The 24,261-nt window shown below is 56.8% G+C and overlaps 2 protein-coding genes across 2 annotated transcripts; one reads left to right on the top strand and one right to left on the bottom strand.

Moving 5' to 3' along the window:
* The first annotated feature begins 5,431 nt into the window (after positions 1-5,431).
* HHATL (hedgehog acyltransferase like) lies at positions 5,432-12,712 on the top strand. Its single transcript, XM_068983191.1, has 11 exons — positions 5,432-5,537; positions 5,955-6,022; positions 6,558-6,671; positions 6,908-7,102; positions 7,451-7,660; positions 7,904-8,075; positions 8,555-8,699; positions 8,821-8,856; positions 11,666-11,867; positions 12,267-12,408; positions 12,588-12,712. Exons 1-11 carry the CDS (start codon positions 5,432-5,434, stop codon positions 12,710-12,712), a joined length of 1,515 nt encoding a protein of 504 aa, XP_068839292.1.
* A 789-nt stretch (positions 12,713-13,501) lies between these two features.
* KLHL40 (kelch like family member 40) lies at positions 13,502-20,303 on the bottom strand. Its single transcript, XM_068983166.1, has 6 exons — positions 19,143-20,303; positions 17,445-17,605; positions 16,908-17,015; positions 16,524-16,709; positions 14,573-14,719; positions 13,502-13,613 (listed from the first exon to the last, which is right to left on the bottom strand). Exons 1-6 carry the CDS (start codon positions 20,301-20,303, stop codon positions 13,502-13,504), a joined length of 1,875 nt encoding a protein of 624 aa, XP_068839267.1.
* Between the last annotated feature and the right edge of the window lie 3,958 nt (positions 20,304-24,261).

Raw genomic sequence — 24,261 nt, 5'->3', positions numbered from 1 at the left:
CTTCTCTAGCAGGAAGGTACATCTGCCACACATGCACGCACGCACACACACAGAGGGGCCAGCTTAGAGGTCTGCTCCACTGCCCCAGCAGAATCCCTCTTCAGGACTCACTGAATTAAAAGGTGCCAAGTGCTGGCGCAGTGGCTGGCACACAGTAAGCACTCAATAAATGTCAGCCCTCAGTATCTCCTCTATTAGTTCCACAAATACTTGTCGAGCAGCTCCTCTGCCCCAGGTAAGGGGGCACCGGGCAAGGCAGACTCGGCCCCTGAGATCCTAGAAGCCCCGGACCAGCTGGGGAGATAGATTCCCAGGCCACCATGTACCCAGCCAGCTGCCCGTCAAGTAGTCACCGCATGCCAACAGCATGCCAGCCTCTCCAGGCCTGTTAGGGACCCAGAGGTGAACCTGACTTGCTGCTGCTGCCTTTAGAGAGCTGCTGGTCTGGTCAAAGAGGCATGGGAAATGGAGGGCCCTGATGGAGCAGGAAGAGGTGGGATGGGGTTTGGGGGAGACAACACTTCCAGGCTCATTGCCCAGGTCTGAGTGGGGCAGGGGCCATCCTTCTACTCTCCCTGAGGTATGGATGGGAGAGGGTGGGAGGGGAAGGCCCAGGAGAAGAAAGTGTTGTCAAAGGGGACAAGGACAGGGCCCTGAAGGATCTAACCCAGGTGGGCCGGGTGGGGAGAGGGACAACCTGGTCTGTCCAGGTGAGTGCCCTTGGCCCCTCCTGAGCAGCAGTGCCTGTCCCTGAGGAGGACCTCCCCTGCCCTCAGGCAGGTGGGTAGCCGGTGGGCTGGACTTTTCTCCCACAGATGGGAACACTGAGGTCCCTGCCCAGAGCCACACGGTGATGGGAATAGCAGACAGGTGCCCGGAGAGTGCAACAAACAAAGAGGCCGAGGATGGAGAGGCCTCACGTGAGGACTGTCCCTGGCCACACCGTGGGCTGTGGGCCTGGGTGCTCAGGTTCCAACACTGACAGGTGAGACCTGGCTGAGTCATGGGTGTGGCTTGGCCAGTGTCCCTGTGGGGGCCCCTGGGGCACCAGGGCTGAGCTGAATAAGGTTGCAGTCTGGCTCAGGCTGATTCAAGCCCCAAACACATCCCACTGTCCCTGGCCCTCCGGAGGACTCCTCCAGGCCCCCAAACCCCAAAGAAGCGTTTGCCCATCCGCTCCATCTTCACAGGCGGTACCTGCACATACACCCTATCTCCTACAGCCCCTGAGCCTTACACACATACAGACACGCCATAACACACCAGACACACACACTTTCCCCAAATTTTTACTATGAGCAGCAACCAGAAACAAATAAAAAGGACTCTGACACTTGAGAAAATTGGCCCCCTGCCCACCTTTCCCAGTGGCCCTTGCTGATCTTAGGCCAGTCACTTCCTGCCCCTCGTTTTGTGGGTGCCAGGCGCCCTCCCCTTGGCACCCCTCATGCAGGGAGGAGCTGGCCTCAGGCTGTCTAACCTGAGGTCCAAGAAGCCTCCCTAGCCCTCCACCCACCTGCCGTCCACCCCATCCAAGCTCCCGACTAACCCCACTGTGTGGGGCTCGCCTGGTGGACCTCCTGCTGTGTGTGAGTGCTGCCTGTCCTGGCCTCTGCAGTGAGCGAGGGGTCTCCACCTCTCTTAACAGCTTCTCTCTATGAGCAGTCCAGTAAGCCAGGGCCTGGCCATGGAGGGAGTCATCGAATCCCCCCTAGAACCCAGTGAGGTCAGGCCCGGCAGGGTGTCCATTTACAGAGGAGCATCTGAGGCTCAGAGAAGTGGATCGCCAGCAAGGAGGAGCTCAGGCTCAAGTCGGGCTGGCTGCGCCTGGCTTCTGAATGGTGAAGCCAGACCACCCCATCTGCTTCCCAGAGTCATTCTCTTTGAGCCTCACAAGGGCACCAGCTGGATGGCTGGCCCAGGCTGGTCTCAGTCAGCACGGGTGTGGGTGTGCTGGATTCCTGCCCCTGCAGGGCAACCAGTTTCAGAAGCTTATGCAGTTGACCCAACAGCTGATTCTAACCTCCTCGTACGTCAGTTTCCTTTTCTGTCAACTAGGAAAAATGGTAACCACCCCTTCCCTAGGAAATGTGGTGACATTAAAAAGAGTTAATCCTTGTACGGTCTTACAACCATGCCTGGCTACCGTGATTAACTCATTTCTCCTCTAACCACCATTGCCTCTGCCTCAGGACTCTGCTCAGGTGTCCCACCTCCTCCAGGAAGCCTGCCCTAGTCTGGCTTAGGCATCCTTGCCTGATGCTGGCCTCCTCTAGCACTTGTGATCCATGACTGGAGCCCCCACTGAGCCCCTACAGGGCAGGAATCACCACTCATGCTTCTCCGAGCTAGGGACCAGCCATGCCAGGCTCCGTGTCACTCTGGGGGGTGCGTGCTGGGAGGGAGCTTGTCGCTTTAAGGTATTATGGAAGGGTAGGGACTCTCCTGCCCAGGCCTTGCTCAGGCCCTGGAAGTGCCCCTGCTGGGGGTAGAGGGAGGACAGCACCCCTTCCTCCTCTAGTCTCAGCTGAGCCTATGACTGGGGTTGGGGATCAGCATGGGCTCCAGGACCTACCCTTGATGGATTACTATCACACAGCTCCTTCTGCCCCCAGATTCTGACCCCTGGCACATGCACAGACAGACCCTCACAGACTGAGATCCTTGCCCCAGAGGACCCCAGAGTGGCTGGATCACTGGGTGGCACTGGCCTTAAGGAGGCTGTGAGGGGCCCTGGCACACTCCCCAGCAGGGAACTCTGGGGTCTGGCATCCACCTATGCATCTGTCTGACCCACTGGGCTCTGGAGCCGGGGTGGAGTGGCCCTCAGGATACCCCTCTGTATCAGGTTGGCTGGTTTGAGGCCTTGGCTACCCCTTCCCAGAATGAGGGTCCTGTCTCCCCCAGAGGAGTCTCAGTTGGTTGCGAGCACTGTTGTCTGCCTCCATCCTGCATGGAGAGGGTGCCTACCCTTGAGGACCCACTCAAGTGACCCTGCTAGCACCCCTCCACCTGGGCAGCTCCCTGTGGGACAGGGTCGGGGTATGGGGTTCACATTCTCTCTTGTCAGTTCCAATTCCACTCCCCCCCTTCACTGATGCCTGGCCAGGCAGGACTCTGCCTGCTAAAATGGACCAGTGCAGGGGGCTAGGTGGGGGTGCCCTGAGAATTCACACGTAAAGGTGTGTACCGAAATTCATGGAGCTGACCATCAAAGTGTGTGCATGGTGTGAGTGTGGCAAGGCAGGGCAGAGCTCACAAGCCTGCCGAGGTCAGCGGGGGCCACCTGGAAGGCTTCCTGGAAGAGGGGAGTCCTGGCGAGCAGTGAGAGGGAGACACAGGCTCTGTGGACCAGGGAAGGCAGGTTGAAGAGAGATCCAGGTGCCCCGGTGAGAGCCGATGCCAGTGGCCACCTCTTCTGCCCCCCCACCATCCTCCCTGCAGCTCCCTGTGGCCAGCAGCTCTGCGGCACTCGGCTCTGCTCCACTTCGCTCAGCTCCGCTCCAGGAAGGCCACCTCCTCCCTGCCCTCCTCCTTCCCCCCTCCTCCCGCTGTCACCACTCACCGATCACAGCCTCGAGGGGGTGGGGACCCCAGGGCTGGACACACCCCACCGTGGCCCCAGAGTCCAGCTGATCGGACGGTCGCACGGTCGGACGCAGGACCCCGGAGCCCCGAGGTGGGCAGTGTGCCAGGGTCCCTCACAGCTGCCTCAAGGTCAGTGCCAGCTAGGGATGCAGCCACTACAGGGTTCTTGAGACCCAAGGAACCCACCCCAGGTTCCTCATCCCAAACCTCAGGCTCCAAAGCCAGCTTTACTCTAGGTGTACCTGAGGCGGGCAGGTCGGTAGGCAGGGGGCACTCCTTTGTCCACAGGCGGGCCCAGGTGCGGGGGTCTATCAGGAGAGGTCCCAGGCTGGGGGCCAGCACTGGCCGTGCTCACACAGGCCTCACTGGGGACACCGGGCACCGGCCATGGGGAGCTAAAATTGGAAAGTGGCGAGTGGGAGGCAGCTGACAAAGCTATTTCACAGGCTCTTCACCGTGCTCCGGTTTCAAGCTTCTGCTCCATTAACCTGATCCTCAGGGCCTCCCTACACCCACCCGGCCCATGAGAAGGTGCCTCAGCCCTCAGGCCGGCAGTGAAGTCAGGTCGGGCAGCCCCCCGGTAGTGGCAGGAGCAGCAGACTGGCTTGTTCAATTAGAGACTCCAGGGGGATCACTGAGAAAACTCAATCCCATCCCTGGTCCACTGTGTGACCTTGACAGGTCCATGACCCCTCCATCACAGCAACAGGGAGAATGCTGACTTTAGCGGCCCAGAGGAGCTGGTTTCAGAAAAGATGAGGGAGGTTTGGGGGAGGATCTGGGGCAGGGGACAGGGCTCTGCCAGCCACCTCTTGCTCAGCCCAGACAGAAAGGATGCCTAGATACGTTCTTCCCTTTAATTTGTGCCCATGGAGCCCCTGAGAAAGTCCTGGTTTAGTTTGAGCAGGATACAGAGGGCACAGGTTCTAACTGAGGTCCCAGAGATGACCCAGAAGGACTCCTGGGGATGAGCTAGGGCCTGGCAGGAGGGAGTGGCCAAGCTCACCCTGAGCCCAACACAGGTCAGCACCTTGGGCAGTGGCCAGCACACTCCCTGGTGTCTGCCTGGCCCAGCCTAGCCCCACACCCACTACTCCAGGGCACCTCTTCAAATAGCACTCCTCCAGCCAGCTTCCAGGGCCTGAATACGGAGCACTGAGAGAGTGGGCCGGTGTGGCCACAGACACAGGCAGGAACCAGGGACGTGGCAGGCTGGGGCTCAGGGGCTGGGTGGGGTAATGGGGGTCAGTGAGAAGCTAGGCGCTGAATGAGAGGGATTGGGGCTTGGTGCTAGGGCAGGACCTGGGAAAGTCCTGAGAAGTAAAGGCAGCTCAGGAGCAGGTGGGGATCACAGAAGGGTGCCCCGAGGGGGTGGGGTTTCATCAGAAACTGTGGGAGATTTACTGAGGGGAGTGGGGACCTGGGGGCCAGAAATACAACTGAGGTGATGCAGAGGGAATTTCTCCACATCAAAGTCATCTGAGACCTTGGAGGAGCAGTTTGAGCAGAGGGTGGGGACCGGTCCACCTGAAAGGTATGGCGGAGTGAATGAAGGTGAAGAAGGCAGGCTGAGAGTGAAGAGAATGCTTTCACGAGGCTTTGGTGGGAAGGGCAGGGGCTAGAGTGGCAGCTAGGATGGGGCACCAGATGGTAGGGGGCCTGGGAGGAGTGGGAGATAGGTGGGGGGGGAAGGATGCTATGAGGTCCCCAAGGGGCAGGAAAGGCAGTTTCTCTTCAGAGTGGGGTCCCTACTACCTCAGCGAGGGACCAAGAACTGCGCTAGGCAGGGCTGGGGGGCTTCAGGGCCCTCACCCGATCTTTCTCCCTCAGCCCCATCCAGGCTATGGGCATCAAGACAGCGTTGCCCGCGGCAGAGCTGGGCCTGTACTCCCTGGTGCTGAGTGGGGCCCTAGCCTATGCTGGCCGGGGCCTTCTTGAGGCTTCACAAGGTAACAGCTGGGCCCAGGGGCAGAGGGGTGGGACCCTTCTTCCCCTGGGGTTCTCAGCAAGTTTCTCTGCCCAGCAAGGTCAGAAACTTGAGGCCCCAGACTCAAAGGTAGTCCCTAGGCCCTGAGCAGGGAAGGGGTGGGGAGGTGTTGAGCCAAATGCAATCACAGGGAGATTCAAATGCAGAAGAATCAACAGAGACCTGGACAGAGCCAGAGCCAGAGCGACAGAAACAGAGAGGCTCAGACACTCAGGAATTCAGAGACCTGGCCCCAGACACACAGCGAGACCTAGAGAGAATCAAAGGCAGAGAAAGACCCAGACCCTCTCACCTCTCCCCAGGGTGGAGTCAGCCTTGCTATAGAAGCAGGTATGGGTGTGAAGGGGCCCCTCCCCCTGAGGCCACACTCTGTTCTCAGATGGGGCCCACAGGAAGGCCTTCCGGGAGTCTGTGCGACCCGGCTGGGAGTACATTGGTCGGAAGATGGTAGGTTCCCCACACCTCGGGGTACCTGACTGGAGTCCCTGATCCCTGGCACACCTTTTCCGTCCCAAACCTTTCTTGACTCTCCCCTGTTCCCAATGGTCCCACCTAACAAGAAGGCTCTCAGTGGGGAGGGTCCCTGGCTTGAATTTTAGCAGCCTCAATTCCTCCAGTGGCCCCTCCTCTGTCCTCCTGGGGTCACATCAAGTCTGACCAGACCCTGCTCATTTAAGAAACAACTCGAGGCATGCTTCAGCAGGACCTCCAGCACCATCCTCCCCAGAACACTGCAATAATGGCAGAATGTCAGGCAAGGGGCTGGGCAGAGGGGGAGTTCCAAGGAGCAGGCAGCCCATATGGGGCCCCTCATTCCTCTCGACCTATCTTCCTGGTACTTGTCTCAAGAGGGGAAGGCAGGGACCTTCCGCCACTGCTCTCCTCTAATGTATAAGAAGACTCTGGGGGTGGGGAAGGTGCTGGGACCCTGACCAGCCCACTCTGCCCTCACCCCACCTTAACCTGCCGGGACTTGCCCCAGGATGTGGCTGATTTCGAGTGGGTCATGTGGTTCACCTCCTTCCGCAATGTCATCATCTTCGCCCTCTCCGGACACGTGCTATTTGCTAAGCTCTGCACAATGGTTGCCCCTCAGGTGAGTTGGACCTGAGCCACCCCAGCCGCCCCCTCCCTTTCCCGAGTAAGGAGTCCCACTTCCATTTACTTGAAGAGGTAACTGAAGCCTTCTCCAATAGCAACCCACTCCAATATTCTTGGCGGGAGAATTCCACGGACAGAGGAGCCTGGCGGGCTATAGTCCATGGGGTGGCAAAGAGTCAGACACAACTGAAGCAAATAACACTTTCACTTTCACACTTTCCCTGTCCACAGCTCCGCTCCTGGATGTATGCTGTGTATGGGGCCCTGGCCGTGGCGGGCACCATGGGCCCTTGGTACCTGCTGCTGCTGCTTGGCCACTGTGTGGGCCTCTATGTTGTCTCACTCCTTGGCCAGCCCTGGCTCTGTCTTGGCGTCGGTCTGGCCAGCCTTGCCTCTTTCAAGCTGGAACCCCTCATTTCCTGGCAGGTGTGTGCTGGGGCAGGGCAGGGGTGGAGGGTACAGGGACAGGATCCCAAATATTTCACTCCATCCAAACCCTTGGCCTCCAGAGTCTCCCCAAGCAATTCCTTCACTTTCCCACCTGTCTTCAGCCCTTTGATTACAGAGCATGCCTGGCCCAGGAGGCAATCACCTCCACCTCAGCAAAAATGTCCAGCTCTACCCCAGCACTTAACTGGCACTGGGCGGCCAGTGCTGACTGGTGCCAGCAGAGGGAGAGGGCAGGACCAGGCTGGGCCCCTGCTGGAAGCGGGATGGGCTTCCCAGAGACAAGGGGCACCCTGGTGAGCCGGTGGCCTGTTCTCTCCCATCCAGAGCGGGTTTGTAACAGGGACTTTTGATCTTCAAGAGGTGCTGTTTCACGGGGGCTGCGGTTTCACGGTGCTGCGTTGCACCAGTTTTGCGCTGGAGAGCTGTGCCCGCCCTGACCACCGCTACTCCCTAGCCGACCTGCTCAAGTACAATTTCTACCTGCCTTTCTTCTTCTTCGGACCCATCATGACCTTTGATCGCTTCCACGCTCAGGTGAGGGGACAGACACCCTGTGGGCTCCCAAGACAGGACTGAGCCCCTCCCCCGCACCATGACTGGCAGTGAACCCCTCGCAGGAGCCAGAGGGGCCTGGTCTCCACACTCGGGGCAGCCGGGATGAAGCGGCGTCTCCCCTCACCTTCAGGTCCCCAGACAGTTGGTGACTCACCATTCAGACAGGGCTCCTCCCGCAGGCAGGGCTGGCCTCCCCGCTCAGACACTTGGGCGTCCCCTCAGGTGAGCCAGGTGGAGCCGGTGCGGCCAGAGGGCGAGCTGTGGCGCATCCGGGCCCAAGCAGGACTCAGCGTGGTAGCCATCCTGGCTGTGGACGTCTTCTTTCACTTCTTCTACATCCTCACCATCCCCAGTGACCTCAAGTTCGTCAACCGCCTCCCGGACAGCGCCCTCGGTGGGTGCGCGCCGGGCCCAGCACCCGGACGAGGGCTGGGCAGCCACCTCAGAACCGACCTCGGCGCCCCCACAGCGGCGGAGTCGCAGCCGGGGCAGCGTCTATGGAAGGGTGGGGGAGCGGGGCTTTTCTCTTTGAAATGCGCGGGACTTGGAGGTAGGCTTGCCGTGTGAGTCCCGGAGGGGTATCCTACAGAGGGCGCCCCACTCCCCCTGGGGCCTAGGGACGATTTCCACAGCCCAACAGCATCTCCCCGGGGCCAGCCCCGTCCTCGGAGTGGGGCGGGACCGCCGTGGGGGCGGGACCGCCGTGGGGGCGGTCCGGGCGCAAGGACCGCCCCAGGAGCTAGTAATTTTCCGTAGGGAAGGGCTGGGCTCAGTTACCACCCTGCTGGATTTGGGAAGGCCCGGGGCAGGGTAGGGGGAAGAAGGGGATGCCAATGTGACGGCCCCCAGGCAGTAACGACCCTCTGTCTGCAGCTGGCCTAGCCTACTCAAACCTGGTGTACGACTGGGTGAAGGCAGCTGTCCTCTTCGGAGTGGTCAACACCGTTGCACGCCTCGACCATCTGGACCCGCCCCAGCCTCCCAAGTGCATCACAGCGCTCTATGTCTTTGCAGAGACGTGAGTGTGAGGTCCGGGGACACGCCGCCGATATCCCCACCTTCCTTTAGCCTCTTCCCCCATGCTCCAGAGCTGGGCGCCTGTCCGATTTAAACCTGTCTTCTCTCCTCTCCTCCCACAGACACTTTGACCGTGGCATCAATGACTGGCTTTGCAAGTGAGTTGGGGTGGGGTCGGGGGATGTCACAGCCATCCCCCAAGTATCTGAGCAAGGCAGTGTCCAGATGGGTCCATGATTTCAAAGGTCACCCCCTGGGCCAGAGGAAGCAAGGCGGGAGTGAGGAGGTCATGATAGAGGTTTAAGTGAAAGATGGGGGTTTGGACGTGGGTAGGGGCCCTGGAGGTGAGAGAATGGTGGAGTGGAGACACACAGCAGGCAGCCTGGACAGGACCTGGCCCTGGATTGAGGCCATCAGGAAGGAGCGGGCGATGACTCCCAGGAAGTCGTGTGCTAAGAAGGACTCTAGTTGAAGGGGGAAGGCGGAGCTGGGAGAAGGGCCTGAAAGGAGTGTCAGAGGAGCAGGAGAAAAGTCAGGATCATGGGGCACCCTGGAAGCTAAGAGAAGCCCATCCTGGCATGGTGGAGGTGAGCAGGTTGGATGCTGCTGAAGCCAGAGAGTGGGCATGAGTGTTGGTTGCCTGCAGGTTTTCAGTGTTTCTGCAGAGACACAGGGGCAGGGGAGCAGAGGGAAAGCTGGGGGGCGGGCACTGAGGAACTGCAGAGAAGTCCGGATGTGGACACCCCTGGAAGAAGTGTGGCACTGAAGGGGGACACATAGGAATGGCTGAAGGGAGAAGTAGGTGTTTTATAGACAAGAAATGATGAGACATCCTTGGGTGCTGAGGGGAATTATTCAGTAGAGGGAAAGAAGTTGACAGTGTAGGATAGAGGGGTGATTGATGGAGGGTGGTCCCTAAGAAGGGGAGAGGCAATGGAACCAGTGCGAGGCAGAGGTCTGGCTTCAGGACAGGGAGGAGGAAGAAAAGCCAGTGTGGAGCAGAAGAATGGTGGATGAGTGTGGCAAGGTGAAGGATTCCTCCTGAAGCCTTTGATTTTCTCTGTGAAATAAAAGGCAAGGTCATCAGCTGAGAGCTGTCTGTTTGCGGATGGAGGGAGGCAGCATCTATGTGCCTCCCTTGCTTAGATCACCACACACCCACTCATACCTGCAGGAGAGATGAAGGTGGAGTAGCCACTGCGGAGCCTGGGAGAAGAAGCTGGCTAGAGAAACTTTGACACTGACAGCCCAGATAGTGTGGGAGGTGGTGGATTTATGGATTCTAATATGTCAAGATGTGGGATTCTCCCCATTAGGGTTTAGTTTCTAGGGTGCAGGTTAGGAGGAAGTGGGTGATTTGGGCTTTCCCAGATGGGTGAGAAGGAAGAAGTGAGGGAGAACAGTTTTTAGGTTATTTGTGATGATGACTTATTGAATATAAGCCTGTTAAGAAGGGTGGTAAAAATAGAAGGGCATCAGGAGATGAGGACTGTAGGGGAGTCAATGAGATTGAAGAAGTGGAGCTAGGGAGTAAGATCAGATGGGGCTGGGTGAAGGATGGGAATCAGGGAGAAGTAAAAGAAGTGGTGAAAAAGTTGGGGTGTGGCCGTGGGAGTGGGTGACTGGAGTGGAGTGGAGAAGAAGTCACTGGAAATGAGGAAGTCAAGTAACAGAGACACTGGCTATGCAACAGGTTTCAACCAAATTTATTTAACAAATATTTATTAAGCATCTATCTACTGTGTGCCAGGCACTCACTGTTCTAGGCTCTGGGGATACAGTAGTGAACATGGCAAAGACCCTGAACTCATGGAACTTACAGTCTAGTAGGGAGAAACAGACCATAAACAGGTTAAAAAAAAAAGAGAGAGAGAGAGAGAAAGATAATTTCAGAGAGTGGAAAGTGTTATGAAGAAAATAAAAGAATGTAATGGGATAGAATCTTCTTTAGTTGGGGTTCAGGCAGGCCTCTGTGAGATGAACTGAGACTTGAATGATAGGAAATTTGGAGGACAGATTTCCAGGCAGAGAGAAAAATAGGTACAAAGGCTTCAAGACAGGAGCCAGCTGTGTGTCTCTGAGTGTCAGAAAGACTGGTAAGGGAAAGCACAGTGAATGAGGTGGAGAATGGTGGGTGCTGAGGTCAGGGAGGGAGGCAGAAACCAGACAACGTGGGATCTTCTAGCCATAGGAAGGTGGTTGAGTGTAACTGTAATGAAGAGCTGTTGAGGGAGGGTATAATTGTGGAAGTGAGGTAATCTGGGTTACGCTCTTAAAAGATGCCTTGACAGGGAAGCCTGGCATGCTGAAGTTCATGGGGTCACAAAGAGTCGGAGGCGACTGAGCAACAAAAGCTGCTGTGTGGACGATGGACGGTAGAGGGCAGAGGCAGAAGCAGGGAGACAGCTTAGGTCCTTGCAATAACCTCTGTAAGAGGAGATGATCGCCCAGACTCGAGTGGTGTCACTGGAGGCATGAGCAGTGCTCAGGACTGAGTGGAGGCTGTACAATTTGCTCACTTGGATGTGAGTGGAGAGGGGAATTGAGAATCCAAGATGGCACCAAGAGTTCTGGCAGCAACCAAATGGATGGTGGCTGAGATGGGAATGAAGCAGGTTTGGGCAGGGATGAGGGAGTCAGTCATTCATATGAGGTGTCTGGTAACAGTTGGATTTATGAGTCAGGAGATACATTTGAGGCTCATCAGCATAGAGATGGCATTCAGAGTCTGGGTGTGGATGAGATCACTTGAAGAAGGAGGGTAGCTGGAGAGGACGGGAAGTTCCAGGCTGAGCCCTCCATATTTTGAAGTTGGATAGAAGTGGAGCAGCCACCTGAGGCCCAGGATGTTGAATATGCCCCGGATGATAGTGTTGAGGAAGCTGCCCCACTTTGTGTATCCTTTGCCCACCTCCCACCTGCCTTTTCCCACACTCCCACCGGCCCCTTTTTCCACCTTTCCTGCAGGTACGTGTATGACTACATTGGTGGGGAGCATTCGGCGGTGATCCCAGAGCTGGGGGCCACCATAGCCACATTTGCCATCACCACTCTGTGGCTTGGGCCTTGTGATGTTGTCTACCTGTGGTCATGTCTTAACTGCTTTGGCCTCAATTTTGAGCTCTGGGTACAGAAGCTGGCAGAGTTGGAGCCCCTAGCGCAAATTGAGGTGAGCAGGGAAGGTCTGGGGCTGGGGTTGGCTGGGGCCCTGGAATGGGTGGCACTACTGACCTCTGGAGTCTTCCAGCCACACTTGACTCTCAGTTCAGAACTTTCTCACTGCCTCCCTCCTTGTCATCAGGGCTATGACTCCTCCTGTGGGTGTCTGGCCCTCCCTTACCTTCTGCAGGGTGGGGGCACCTGGCCCTCACTGTGTTGATCAGGCTGTGTCCTCTCTCCAGGGTGCAGTTTCCCATGTTTAACAAAGAGGGAGAGCTGACCTGTGAGTCTCAGAGACACGGGCATATCCTAGGATCCTGTGGCCATGTGGGCAAGGCCTCTGACTCATTGTATCCTCTTTTCCCCTGGGCCTCTTGCCTCACTGCCAATGTTTCCCTGGACCAAGCAGACCTCTCTGTCAGAGCAGATGTCCCGCAGGGTCCGCGCCGTCTTTGGGGCCATGAACTTCTGGGCCATCATCATGTACAACCTTGTAAGCCTGAACAGCCCCGAGTTCTCAGAGCTGGTCGCCCAGCGCCTGCTGCTCTCAGGTGAGGACAGTGGATCCAGAGTGTGCCCTGCGTCCACTTCGAGAATCGTGACCTCCTGAAATGTCCCCACCCCACTGTAATTCCTCAAGGACCCAACAGGGAGGGGACAGTCAACTGAGAAGAGTCACGGGGGGGAGGGGAGCTCTGCTCCTAGGACCCATGACCTGTTCCCCACCCAGGGTTCCCCCAGACCACGCTGGCCATCCTGTTTGTCACCTACTGTGGTGTCCAACTGGTGAAGGAGCGAGAGCGAACCCTGGCTCTGGAGGAGGAACAGAAGCAGGACAAAGAGAAGCTGGAGTAGGGGCGGAGGGGAAGAGGGATGGGTCCTGCTCAGCTCTTCCTGGGCCCTGGTCCAGGCCAGGCCAGATGGGGCCTGACTGATAGAATAAAAGACTTTTCTACCATGGTTCAGCCATTCCCTTCCCCTTCCTCCCGTGGTCTCCCGGCTCCCTGTCCAGGCCAGATGAGGAGCTAGAGGTCCAGGGAGGGGGCTCAAACTCTCTGCGCACACAGAGTGTATAGGAGACATTCATGGAGGGCAGAGGCCACCGACCTTGGCAGCCCAGCAGCTGAACACAAGAAGCCCCAAGTCTTCAAACCACCTGGTCACTGCTGCTTGGAGCATCTCATCCCAGACACTGAGCAGCTTGCTCAGAAGGTACTTTATTCTTCTCGCAGAAGGAGAGTTACTCAGGCTGCAAGGCACTCGATGGGGTCGCTCCCCACCTGACAGGCAAGGAGACTGAGTCCTGTGGGGCATTTACCAGCACACAGCCAGACTGGGGCTGAACCAGGGTGCAGCCTGACACCCTGTGAGCTTCTGCCTTGTGGACCAAGAACATTGGGGGATATGAGACACTGGAGAGGCCGAAAGTTTCTTATCCCTGCCCGAAGCCCCAGCACTGGGCAGCGATTTCCCTCTCCCAGCTGAAGCAGTCTCTGGGCCACCATGACGGGTTGGGATCCAGGTGGGCTCTGCCTCTGCCAAACTCCTCTGCCAGGGATTCCTCCCTGGAGTCCCCACCCACAAGGCCAGGCCTCTGTGGTCTGCAGCATGGGGGACAGGGCACATTCAGGCCCTCTGGGCTGGTCACAGCTTGGTCAGGCGTAACACGTTGAGTCGCACAGGTAGGAAGGTGGCACCAGCAGCGTAGGCGATCTCCCGGAGGACCCCTTCCCACTTCTTCTCTTCCTCATTGTATCTGGGGTGGGAGGAGTGGGGACAAGGATGCAGAGCTCAGTCAGCCAAGTCCAGGGTGGGGCCCCGCAGGAAGAGGGCAGCAGGCCACCCTTGGGAGGTGCTGCCTCCCAGCCCCAGGCCCACCTCCTTCCTTTCCATGCTCTGGGAAAGGGGTGGGCACCTACCTAAAGAACACCTACATTCTAGGAAGGGCTCCCTCTCAAGAATTCCACAGTCTTTTTTTTTTGTAACCACATAGCATATGGGGTCTTAGTTCCTTGACCAGGGATGGAACCCATGCCCCTGCATTGGGAGGATGGAGTCTTAACCACTGGACCACCAGGGAAGTTCCAAGAATCCCATACTCCTTGAAGTCCACCTCCTTCCAGGAAGGTCTACACCTCCTCAATCCCCTCCTCTTGAGAATTTCTCAACTGAACCCTTGAAGAAGTAACCCCCAGCACCCTCCATGTCCTGGGTCCTGTTCTCCCAGCAGTGCTGCTCCCCAGAGGCCGCCTGCAGCACTGGCATCACTGAAGGTTCAAAAGCTGCCCCGATGGCTGAAACCTCTCCCGACCACCCCCAGGTAGGATCAGCCAAAGAAGCAAGGCGCTGAGAAGCTAGGATCCAGCGACTTCTCAATCCCAGTCCAGCTCTCCCCCTCAGGAGGGAGGGGAGAGGAAAAGCCCACTCTGCTCCCTGGGGCCGATTTCTGTGGGTCTGGGTCCTAACCTTGGCATTGGCTTCTGACTGTGACACTGTTGATACTCCACAGTGGGGTGCAGTGCCGTGTGTGCGTACCCAGACTTTCCAACCAAATGGAGAGACCCTGGGCTAAGCAAGGCATGCCTGCTGTCTCGTCCCCACAGGGTTCCCTGGAAAGGGGTCAGCTCTGCCCCGCCCATGAGCCTGCCAGGCACTGCCTCGGTGCCCACCCAGCCTTGCTCACAATTCCTCTTACCTCCCTGGGGCCAGGCTCACCTCCAGATGTCATTGAGCTCTGTGGGAACCAGCTCCCCGGACTCAGTCTCCAGAGTGGCAAAGCCACCGATGGCATAGAGGGTACCCGCCAGGCTGACCAGGCTGAGTGAGCTGCGCTCCTGTGGGAAGGCCTCAAAGGGTGCCCACCTGATGGGAAAAAGGGGGCATGAGAGGGGGTGCCCCCATGGGCCTCGGCAAGCCCAGTGACTGTCCCCTGCCAGCATCCATAGCTTCAGCTGCAACCTTCAAAATCCGACTCCCAGGCACCCATTCTGCAAACACAACCTCCTCTTCCCTGACTGCTTAGGAACACCCTCTGGTCTTCTCTTCTTCCCCATTCTCTTGCCCCTCATGTTTCCCTTCATTGTGCCCCTATCATTCCATCCAACCAATCCTCGGTGAAAGCCACCAGGGACCTCCCCAAGGTCCCACCTTTGCTTCTAAACCAACTCCTAGTGGTCACTTCGGTCACCACTAAGACCATCCTGTGCACTCCTGCCCCTTCCCTCTTCTCCCTTTCACAGCCCAGAGCCTCTCAAGCTGCCTTCACTCTCCCTAACTCCTGAGGTTGGACCTCCATCCCTCCAAAACTGCTCTCCCAACCACCGGAATCCAGGGCCCACAGTACACACCTCTGTTGACATGACAAGGCTTCCTTGCTGAATAAAGCACCTACCCCTGCTGTCCCTCAGGGCTTGGGCTTCAGCTTCTCCCACTCACAACCTCTCTCCTGAGGGAGCTTGTCTCCATGGAGTACTGTTGACCCCTAGATCTAACCCTCCAGCTCAGCCCTCTCTCTGCCCCAGAAGGTTCCTCCTGGACACCCCCAAGCACCTCACGTCCACATGTTCTAAGTGGACCCTCATTTTTCCTACCTAACTTCAATAGTTCCTCAATAAATGACCTCCCAGCCTCACTCAAAACCATCCACCTCTCCCTCTCACCCCCACCATCCAATCAATTGCTAAATCCTGCTTCTTCTGTCTCCTGAACTCTTGCTACTGAGTTTGGCCTATGGACCAGCAGCAGCAGCATCACCCGGGAGGTTGTTAGAAATACACTGTGAGATCCCTCCCCAGACCTGAGATTCAGAATCTGCATTCCGGCATGAGCCCCAGGAGATTCGTGTGCATGTGAGAAACACTGGCCTAGACCTTTCTCTGGTGCATCCTTTCTGCCTTATCACTGCTGTACCCACGGCTCCAGGCCACCATCAGTACTTGCTACACAGCTGTACCCTCGCCTCCTGGGAAATCCCTAATCTCTTCTCTACATGGTCTGCCGTGAAGCATCTTGGTAAAACACAGATGGGAGCTTAAAACCCATCAGAGGCATTTCATTACTCTGGGGATAAAGTGCCTCAGCCCACTGGCCATCTCTCCAGCCCCAGTATCCACCATCCCCACCTCCCTTCACCCACCACACTCTATCCAGCCTGCCAAAGCCCTTTTATCCAATGGGCTTGCCTTTTTTTTTCTCCTAACTGCCTTGGCACTAGCCTTCCTTTGCCTTCGGGCATCCTCCCACCACCCCTTTAGCTGCAGAGTCCAACTGGTCTGCCAGCAGTTTTCTTCCTGACCTCCCTGGGCAGGGCAGCTTCTATCTTGGTTACTGCCCTTATCTCTAGCCATCAAGCCAGTGACCAGTATGAGTCTCTGAATGAGGAACCTGGCATCTCCTGGGAGATCTCGCCTGCAAACCAGGCTGGCCGTAACACTTGCCCCTTCTTGTAGGGGAAGCCCACCTCATTGCTGACCAGAGTAAAGGGGCTACATCTGTGCTGATGTCCAAGCGGAATGGTGGAGACCCAAATTAGGTGCTATGATTCCTGCCAGAGCAGACACAGAGAGGGCTGACATAGGCCCAAAGCCGTGGGGCCAGAGGGTTACAGTGGGACCTTCGTCCCTGGCTGTCCTGTGGAAGGGGGTGGGGAGGCGGGAAGCAGCCATACTTGTTGTCTGCAATGCTGTACACCTCGGCTGAGCTGGTCAGCCCTGTGTCTGTGACCCCAGCAGCTACAAAAATGCGGCCGTCATGGATGGTGGCCCCGAAGAGTGAGCGGGGAGTCTTCATGGGCGCCAGCTCCCTCCACTCGAACTTCTTAGGGTCGTAGACCGACATCTTGTTCAGGCACTTCCTATGGGATCGGGGTGGAGGGGCAGTGAGTGAGAAAGGAGAAGGCGGGGGTGGGCAGAGCCACCTCTCTCCCTTGGCCCAGCCCCTCCAGGTGCCTTCCAAGGTAGGCAGGACAGACCCCTGACAGCCTCGGGGAGACTGCTTCGGTTCCGCCCGCCGACCCGGCTGCTGCACTCTCCCCTCCAGGCCCGGGCCTCACCTGTTGCTGCCTTTCCCGCCAATGACGTAGACTAGGTCCATATGAGAGAGCACAGAGTGTCCGTACACGGCGTAGGGCAGCGGGTCCGATTCGCCCCATTTGAACGACCTAGAGGGGAGGAGAGTAAGGCGCTCTCTGTCCGTCTCTGCATCCGCCCACCACCCAACACGTGTTGGGATGCACCCGGCTTGTTAACCGGAACTCCTCAGACCGCTCAGCTCCCCGCTCCCACTTCACCTGCCAGCCCCGCCCCGCCCCGCCCCCAGCCCTGGACTCTCGCTCACCCCGCCCCGCCCCGCCCAGCCCCGCTCCGCCCAGCCTCGCTCCGCCCAGCCTCGCCCCGCCCCGCCTCGCCCCGCCCCGAGCCCTAGGCTCTCGCTCACCCCGCCCCGCCCCGCCCCGCCCAGCCCCGCTCCGCCCAGCCTCGCTCCGCCCCGCCCCGCCCCGCCCCGCTCCGCCCAGCCCCGCCCCGCCCCGAGCCCTAGGCTCTCGCTCACCCCGCCCCGCCCCGCCCCCTGATCCTTGGCCCGCTCTCACAGTCTGTCGTAGCACATGACCGAGTCCAGGCTTTGCTCATCGTCCTTGAGCTCTCTGCCGCCGACCACGTAGATGGAGTTAAGAGCCTCTCCCAAGCCGAAGAGGCAGCGCGGCGAGGGCAGCGGCGGCATCCCCAGCCACTCTGAGTCCAGGTGGTCAAACTGCGGGCCGGGCGGCCAGTCAGCGACCCTCCTCACACCCTCTCATCAACTCCTCTCCCCAGTCCCAGCCCAGCACCTTCTGGCCACCCCCCGTCCTGGGTCATGAGGAGTCTGGGCCTGCAGGTAGGGCCAGCGCAGCCCGGAGGCGGTGCCTGGAGACAGTGCCCCTCCTCCTATCGGGCTGAGAACAGCCTGAGGGTCCCAACCCCACAGGGGCCCGGAGATCACCTTTATAGCACCGTGATGGGGCATCGCTTGCAGAGCTGAGAAGGAGTCTCTGAGAGGGAGGCCCAGTTGCCGCCCTGGCCCTTCCCCAGTACAATTCCTGAATTGAGGCCTGCCTGACCCCTGTTTTCCATCCCATCCCACTGCACAGGAAAGGTCCAAATACAGCCACCCACTCCTTCAAACTTACAGTGTAATAAGTCTATGGCCCTGTGCACTCCAACAGTCGTTTTTTCTGGCCACATTCGTATGGCTTGTGGGATCTTGGTTCACTAATCAGAGATTGAACCCCAGCCCTCCACCCGCCTCTACACACACACCCTCCCACCTACCCCCATCCCTCCAACCCCCGGCAGTGAGAGTGGAGCCCTAACCACTGGACCTAGAGGGAATTCCCAACAGTCTGTTAATAACTATACTAGTGGCTCATCTTTTGGTGGTGTTTTCTGAGGGCTGAGCACTGTGCTGATGAACACTTTATAACCATCAATTAACCTTCAGACAATCTTATCAAGCAAGGAAGTATAACATCCCCATTTACACACAGAGGCCTAGAGAGTATACACAGTGTGCCCACCTTGTGCCTTGGCTGGTAGAGATGCTCTCCCAACCCCTCAGCTTAACACTGGCACCATTCTGCCCCCCACCCCTCTCCAGCCTGGTTAGGCTTCAGTAAGCATGCTATTCACTAAGGCTCCTTCGCATCACTGTTCCATGCTCACTGGTTCCCACCCAGAAGCACTGCACCCTCCCCTCCACGTCTCCAAATTCACCCAACTGGCAAGGCTTAAACTTACATGGCCAGTCACAAGGAAACCACATTTGCCCTCTGAGATCCCACTGTCACACTATAACTTGGACCAGACACCCCACTCTCCTGCTCCTTCTTGGGTCTCAGTTTCCTTATCTGTGCAATGGAAAGGAAGGGAGGATGGTTCCTTTGTTTGAGACACACTAGTCCACATTCCAGTCCCAGCTTCATGCAGAGGTCTTAGCCAGGACCCCTACACTGACCTTGCTCCTTCTCGCTGTCCCTGACTTCAATCCCTGCACAGACCTAGGGCCTCCAACATACTGACTATCTGAAAGCTGACATCTCCCTGAAACTGAGACACCAAAGTTATACGTCTTATTGTCAGCTGCCTATAACGTCTTCAGGCAAATGGCTGTCACTCATCCTCCCCGGTCTCCATCTCAGCCTAGATCCAATGGCATTCCCCAACAAGTAGACACAGGCCTCTGCTGGGCCCCAAGGCGCCCCCCAGTGCCCAGAAATCAGTACTGGCCTCCCCTCCCAAGGCTGGCCAGGCACCTGCAAGAAGTAAGCGCTCATGGGGTCCTCTTTGTTGTCCTCATTGTAGAAAAGGCCTCCAGCCACGAAGATCTGGTTCTCTTTGGTCACTAGGCTGACATGGTTCTTGGGGATCTGGGTCGAGAGGGAGGCACAGTAGCACTCGTTGGCTGCCGGGTCATAGGCCACGGCGCCCTCCTCACTGATCATGAAGATGAGGTCCTGCAGGAACATGCCAAAGCGCAGGGTGTCATTGAGGATTCCCGGTAGGACGCGCTCTGCCTCCTCTTCCTCCTCCTCCGCCTTGGCTTCGGTTGTGCCCTTGTCAGTGGCCTTGGCCCCAGCCGACTCCTTCCCCTTCTCTTTCTTCTTCTTGCGCAGCACAGTGATGCGGCCCTCGTGGGCATCTTTCACCATCTGCACCTTGCGCAGCAGCTCCGGCTGGGCACGCACGAGAGGGTGGCGCTCCACACGGCTCTCTAGGAAGGCGCGTGGCAGCAAGCGGAAGCGCACGCTCTCGAAGACCGTGGGCAGTGCGCGCTGGCGCTCGGCTTGTGCCTCGGCGTCACCGCTGCTTGCCCATCGCATCACCGCTTCGAACACGGCTTCCTCCTTCTCTACGTTGAGGCCATCGCTGGAGATGATGGCAATGAGCTCGTCGGCCGAGAGCCCTAGGAAGTCGGCGTCGCGGGCCACCAGCGAGAAGCGCGCGCAGATGAAGTCGCGGGCGGACACGGCGAGGCGCGCGCAGTCGAGCAGGAGGCCGAGGCGGAAGACCGCCAGGCAGTTGGCCAGGCACAGGCGCTTCTGCAAGAAGGACACGCAGATGGTGAAGATAGAAGGGATCTGGAAGCGGTGCGCCGCAGCGAACAGGTCCTGCACACTCGCCTCGTCCAGCGCGATCTCTGACGTGTACAGATAGTGGAGCACCTGGGCCACCACGTCAGGGGACACCTCCTCTAGGCGCAGCTCGCCTGCGCTCTCAGGCTCGGCCAGGAAGCGCGCCCGGAAGTAGGGGCTGCAGGCAGCCAGTACCAGGCGGTGGCACGGGAACTCGCGCTCGCCCACCCGCACCACACAGTCGAGGAACTTGCCGTGGTCCAGCATGTCCTTGAGCCCGTCCTGCAGGAGCGTCTGCTGGTACAGCCGCTGCTCCTCGGCCTGCTCCAAGCCCAGCGCCATGGTGGGTGGCCTCCTCTCCGCCCTCCCTGCCTTCCTGCTGGGTCGCACTCAGTCTACGCAGCTGTCCAAGCCGGGCTATATATAGAGCTGGACCCGGCCGGGTAAGGCGAGCTGCCTGGCCTCCCGCACATGACGCAGAGGGGACAGCTGGGCTGAGGCCCCCTCCCAGAGCAACCTTGACTCAGCCCCTGGGGTTCATGGGACTGGGGTAGGGTGTCTCGGTCCTCCCTGAAAGATGAGGGCCTCCTTGCCTCCTCTGTAAAGGAGCACAGTGAGGCCTTCACTGCTTTCCTTCATCTAGGTGATGCGCCTCAGGGAAGGGGATGACCCAAGCTCTGCCTCTCAGTCCAAGCAGGGAGAAGCCTTCAAATCCCTCTGCAAGGGTCTCCCTTCCTCCAGGCCTTGTGGGCCTTTCTGCCCAGCTGCCCCGATTCTCCTTGCAGTGTATCTCCCTCCACCCAGTCCTGGACATGGTGTGCTTAGGTTTCCCACTCAGTGAATTTGGGCCTGGGGAACCTGTTGCCTCAGCTTTAAAATGGGAAGACTTTTCTACCCCAGCTCGGAGACCTTCCTTGGACTGTGCAAGAAAGCAAGAAGATGCTTGAATAAACAAGGCCCTGTGGGGCCTGAGAAGGCCAGATCACTCTGTTGCACCTCAGTTTCCCTTCCTGCACAGTGAAGAGATGGGTGAGTTCGATTTTTAAGGGCTTCAGTTCAGTTCTGCTGTGGTTCGAAAGCAGAATCCCACTGCTGTGTGATTCTGTGGTTTGGTGTCGGGGCAGAATCACACAGTACCACTCACTGTGGTTCTGTGTCCCTGCGAACACACAGGCACAGCGTTTCACATTGTAAGCTGTCAGACGTGCTAGATTCAGTTTTGTAGGTTCAACTATTTTAGGTGTTAAAACCCCCAGGGATCAAAAAACTAACAAACAAAAAGTTACACTCAGAGTTGAATATTCCAGAAAAGCTGTCTATGCTCAGTTCTTCGTCCATCCTAAGCTTGACCTGAGCTTGCCCAGCCTTGGGGCCCCTACACCTGTCTAGCATCTGAGGAATCCGGGTAGAGGTCTGGGGCAGCCAGTCCCAATGCCCACCCTGCTCTGGACTCCTGACTGCCTCCCCCCGCTCCACAACATGCACACACACATCAGCCTCAGCCACCAAGATTAACTTGTTCCCAAAGTGCCAGAGGCTGCAGCTGTGGGTTAAATTTAGCCCCCAGGACACTGGTGTGAACTGTTATGGGGCATTCTCCCATCATTCCTGAGTCACTTGTTTATAACCTCAGGCTTGAGGGGCAGGGGGATTAGCCAGGGGGGCTTAGTCTGGGCCAGGACTGAGTCACCACCCCGTTTTGTGATCCCAGTGATGTCAATGCCTGTCCCTCCTGAGCAGCGCTTTCAACCATTGCTTGGTGACCCCTCTAGCAGGTCTCAGAGGGACACAGCACCTAGGTAGGATCACCTAGAAATAATCCTGTCTTCCGGGAAGGGCAAAGGCTCACCCAGGGGCCTCCAGCCCAGCCGTATACTGCAGAACATTTCCATTCAGCACCATCAGTGAGGAGACCAGGTTCTGAGAGGCTCAGCCATGTCACACAGCTGGCAAGTCACACAGCTGGCAAGTGGCTGATCCAGGATTCAAAGCAGATCTGCCCACCTCCAAAGACTGTGGGAATCCCTCCCTGCCTTGCTGATTCCAAAGAAAATGTCCGTTAATTGTCGTCTCACTTTCCAAAGACCAGGACAGAAGGTACTGGCTGAACAATTAACTTATATTTATCAGATGATTCAATGGCATATTTTTAGATTATGATGAGTCCCATGGTGCTCACTTCCTACCAGGCATTCTACTAGAATGTTTATATGTGGCTCATCCATTCATCGAGAACCTACTGTGCACTATTCTAAATGTTGAGGATTCAGCAGTGAACACATCGAGTAAGAATTCCTGTCTTTTTGGAGCTTAACTTCAGCTGAGGGAAGGGGAACAGCAACAAGTAAATAGTTATACAGGGTGTCAGAGGATAACTGCTGTGGTAACAGGTAGCTGGGAAGGGGGCATGGGAAGTGATGGGTGGCAGAGGTCACACTTTTAAATGGAATAGTCAGGATGGACTCACTGAGTGGACTATGCTTGAGCAGGTTTAAACCATGGAGGAGGAGGATTCCAAGCAGGGGAACAGCTTGAGCTAAGGCCCTGAGGCAGGACCACACCTGTCCTGTTCCAAGAACAGCGAGGAAGCCAATGAGCAATGAACGAGGAGGTGAGTAGGAGATAAGGGCCGAGAGGTAAGAGGGGATGGTATCATGCATGACCAGTGTACAGATGGGTATTTTTGCCCTCTGTGAAATGGGGAACGCCTGTTTATTTTTAAATTATAATTATGGGGAATGTAAACATTTCCAGGGAGAGAGTAATATACTTATCTCTCATGTACTGAGCACCCTCTTTCAACACCTGTCAAGTCATGAAGTCATGGCCAGTCCTATGTCATCCCTGCCCCTCTCATTCTGGTTTCACCCAAGGACATGCCCAGGGATCACATGTGGGAGGGAGAAAGCATGACTCCAGGGTTTGATGCTGATCAGAGGGAACTGTCACTTCATTTCATCCTTTTAAACTTTACAGCATTGGGCTCCTCAACAGAAATGCCAGCATCTAAAATCCTGAGGGAAGTCACTTCCGGCCTGAATTTTACACCCAGGGAGATACAGTCAAGTTCTTCAGAATGTCATTCCTGGAAGTGGTCCGGAGGAGAAGGTAAATGTTAGGGTTAGGAAAAAGGAGTCCACTAAGACATAAACCTTTTAGAAGTTAAAGATCTCTGCAGTGAACTCAAAAGGACATAGTCTCAGCAAAGAGGGACAGGGAATGACAGGCTGGGGGAGGCTGTTAGGCAGTTTCTCAAGTCTCCTTGTGGGAAGCTGGTTGCACTGTGTGTTCCTAGGGTTATCTTCCTGTACTGCTCCTTGGTTACGAGAGTGATGCAATGGATGGAACACTCGCTGTTTGCACATACTGGAAGGAAAGTTGCATTTATGACAAGGGGTTTGGGAATGTAGCCGTGATAAAACACCTAGAAACCAAAGTAAATTATGTTTAAAAGAGCCAAAAGTAAAAAGTTATGAGAGAGGAAATGGAATCATATTGTATTATATGGCTTGGTTGAGATCGGTGTCTACATAGTCATAATAATGTTGATACTAAGTATTAATCTAACCTCAAATAGTAACATAACCATTTTGGGAGGGAGGGGAATTGTGTATATATTGTTGTGTGTGTGATGGGAGTGTGGAAGAAATACATCAATAGCCAATGCCTAAAACTGAAAATAGGAGGAAAGCAGTGTTGGAGGTGTGCTTTCCATGGGCAGGAAAACACCAAAAATACCAGCTGAATTGGAACTGCTCACTTGTTGGGAGTTGGAAAGGAGGAGATGCAGGGAACTGCAGGTTTTTGTAAAAAAAAAAAAAAAAAGTTCTAGAAATATTTGGCTTCTTCAACTATGTCCAAATAAAACTTTAATTAAAAAAATAGATATTTTGCTTAGAGGTTCTCTAGAAAACCATGCTGACATCGGACTCTTGCTCACAGCACGGTGGGGCTGCCAGGAAGAGGTGGTATGGAGGCAACGCACGGATGGACAGGTAGCACAGGGGAAACAGGGAGGCCGAATCCCTGCAAGACACTGAGCAGGGAGCAGCCAGGCCCGCAGGCGTAGCAGCAAGTGGCACTTTCAGGGTGACTTGAGCAAGCCCCTGTTCCCCTCAGAGAAGTGGGGGTGTGTGGAAGGCAATGTCCTCATCCTGGGGACCTGAACCCCATCCCTGGCCAGTTAGTGAGCCACCCAGCAGCCTCTCTCCCAGCCCCTCCCAGTGTCTGAGACCCCTCAGATACCCTGGTATCTCATCTGAGACCCCTCTCTGGGCATCTGAGACCAAGTGCTACATAC

The sequence above is a fragment of the Capricornis sumatraensis genome, chromosome 10, assembly GCF_032405125.1.
Source record: "Capricornis sumatraensis isolate serow.1 chromosome 10, serow.2, whole genome shotgun sequence".
NCBI classification, from domain to species: Eukaryota; Metazoa; Chordata; class Mammalia; order Artiodactyla; family Bovidae; genus Capricornis; species Capricornis sumatraensis.
This window is presented reverse-complemented; position numbering and strand designations above follow the sequence as displayed.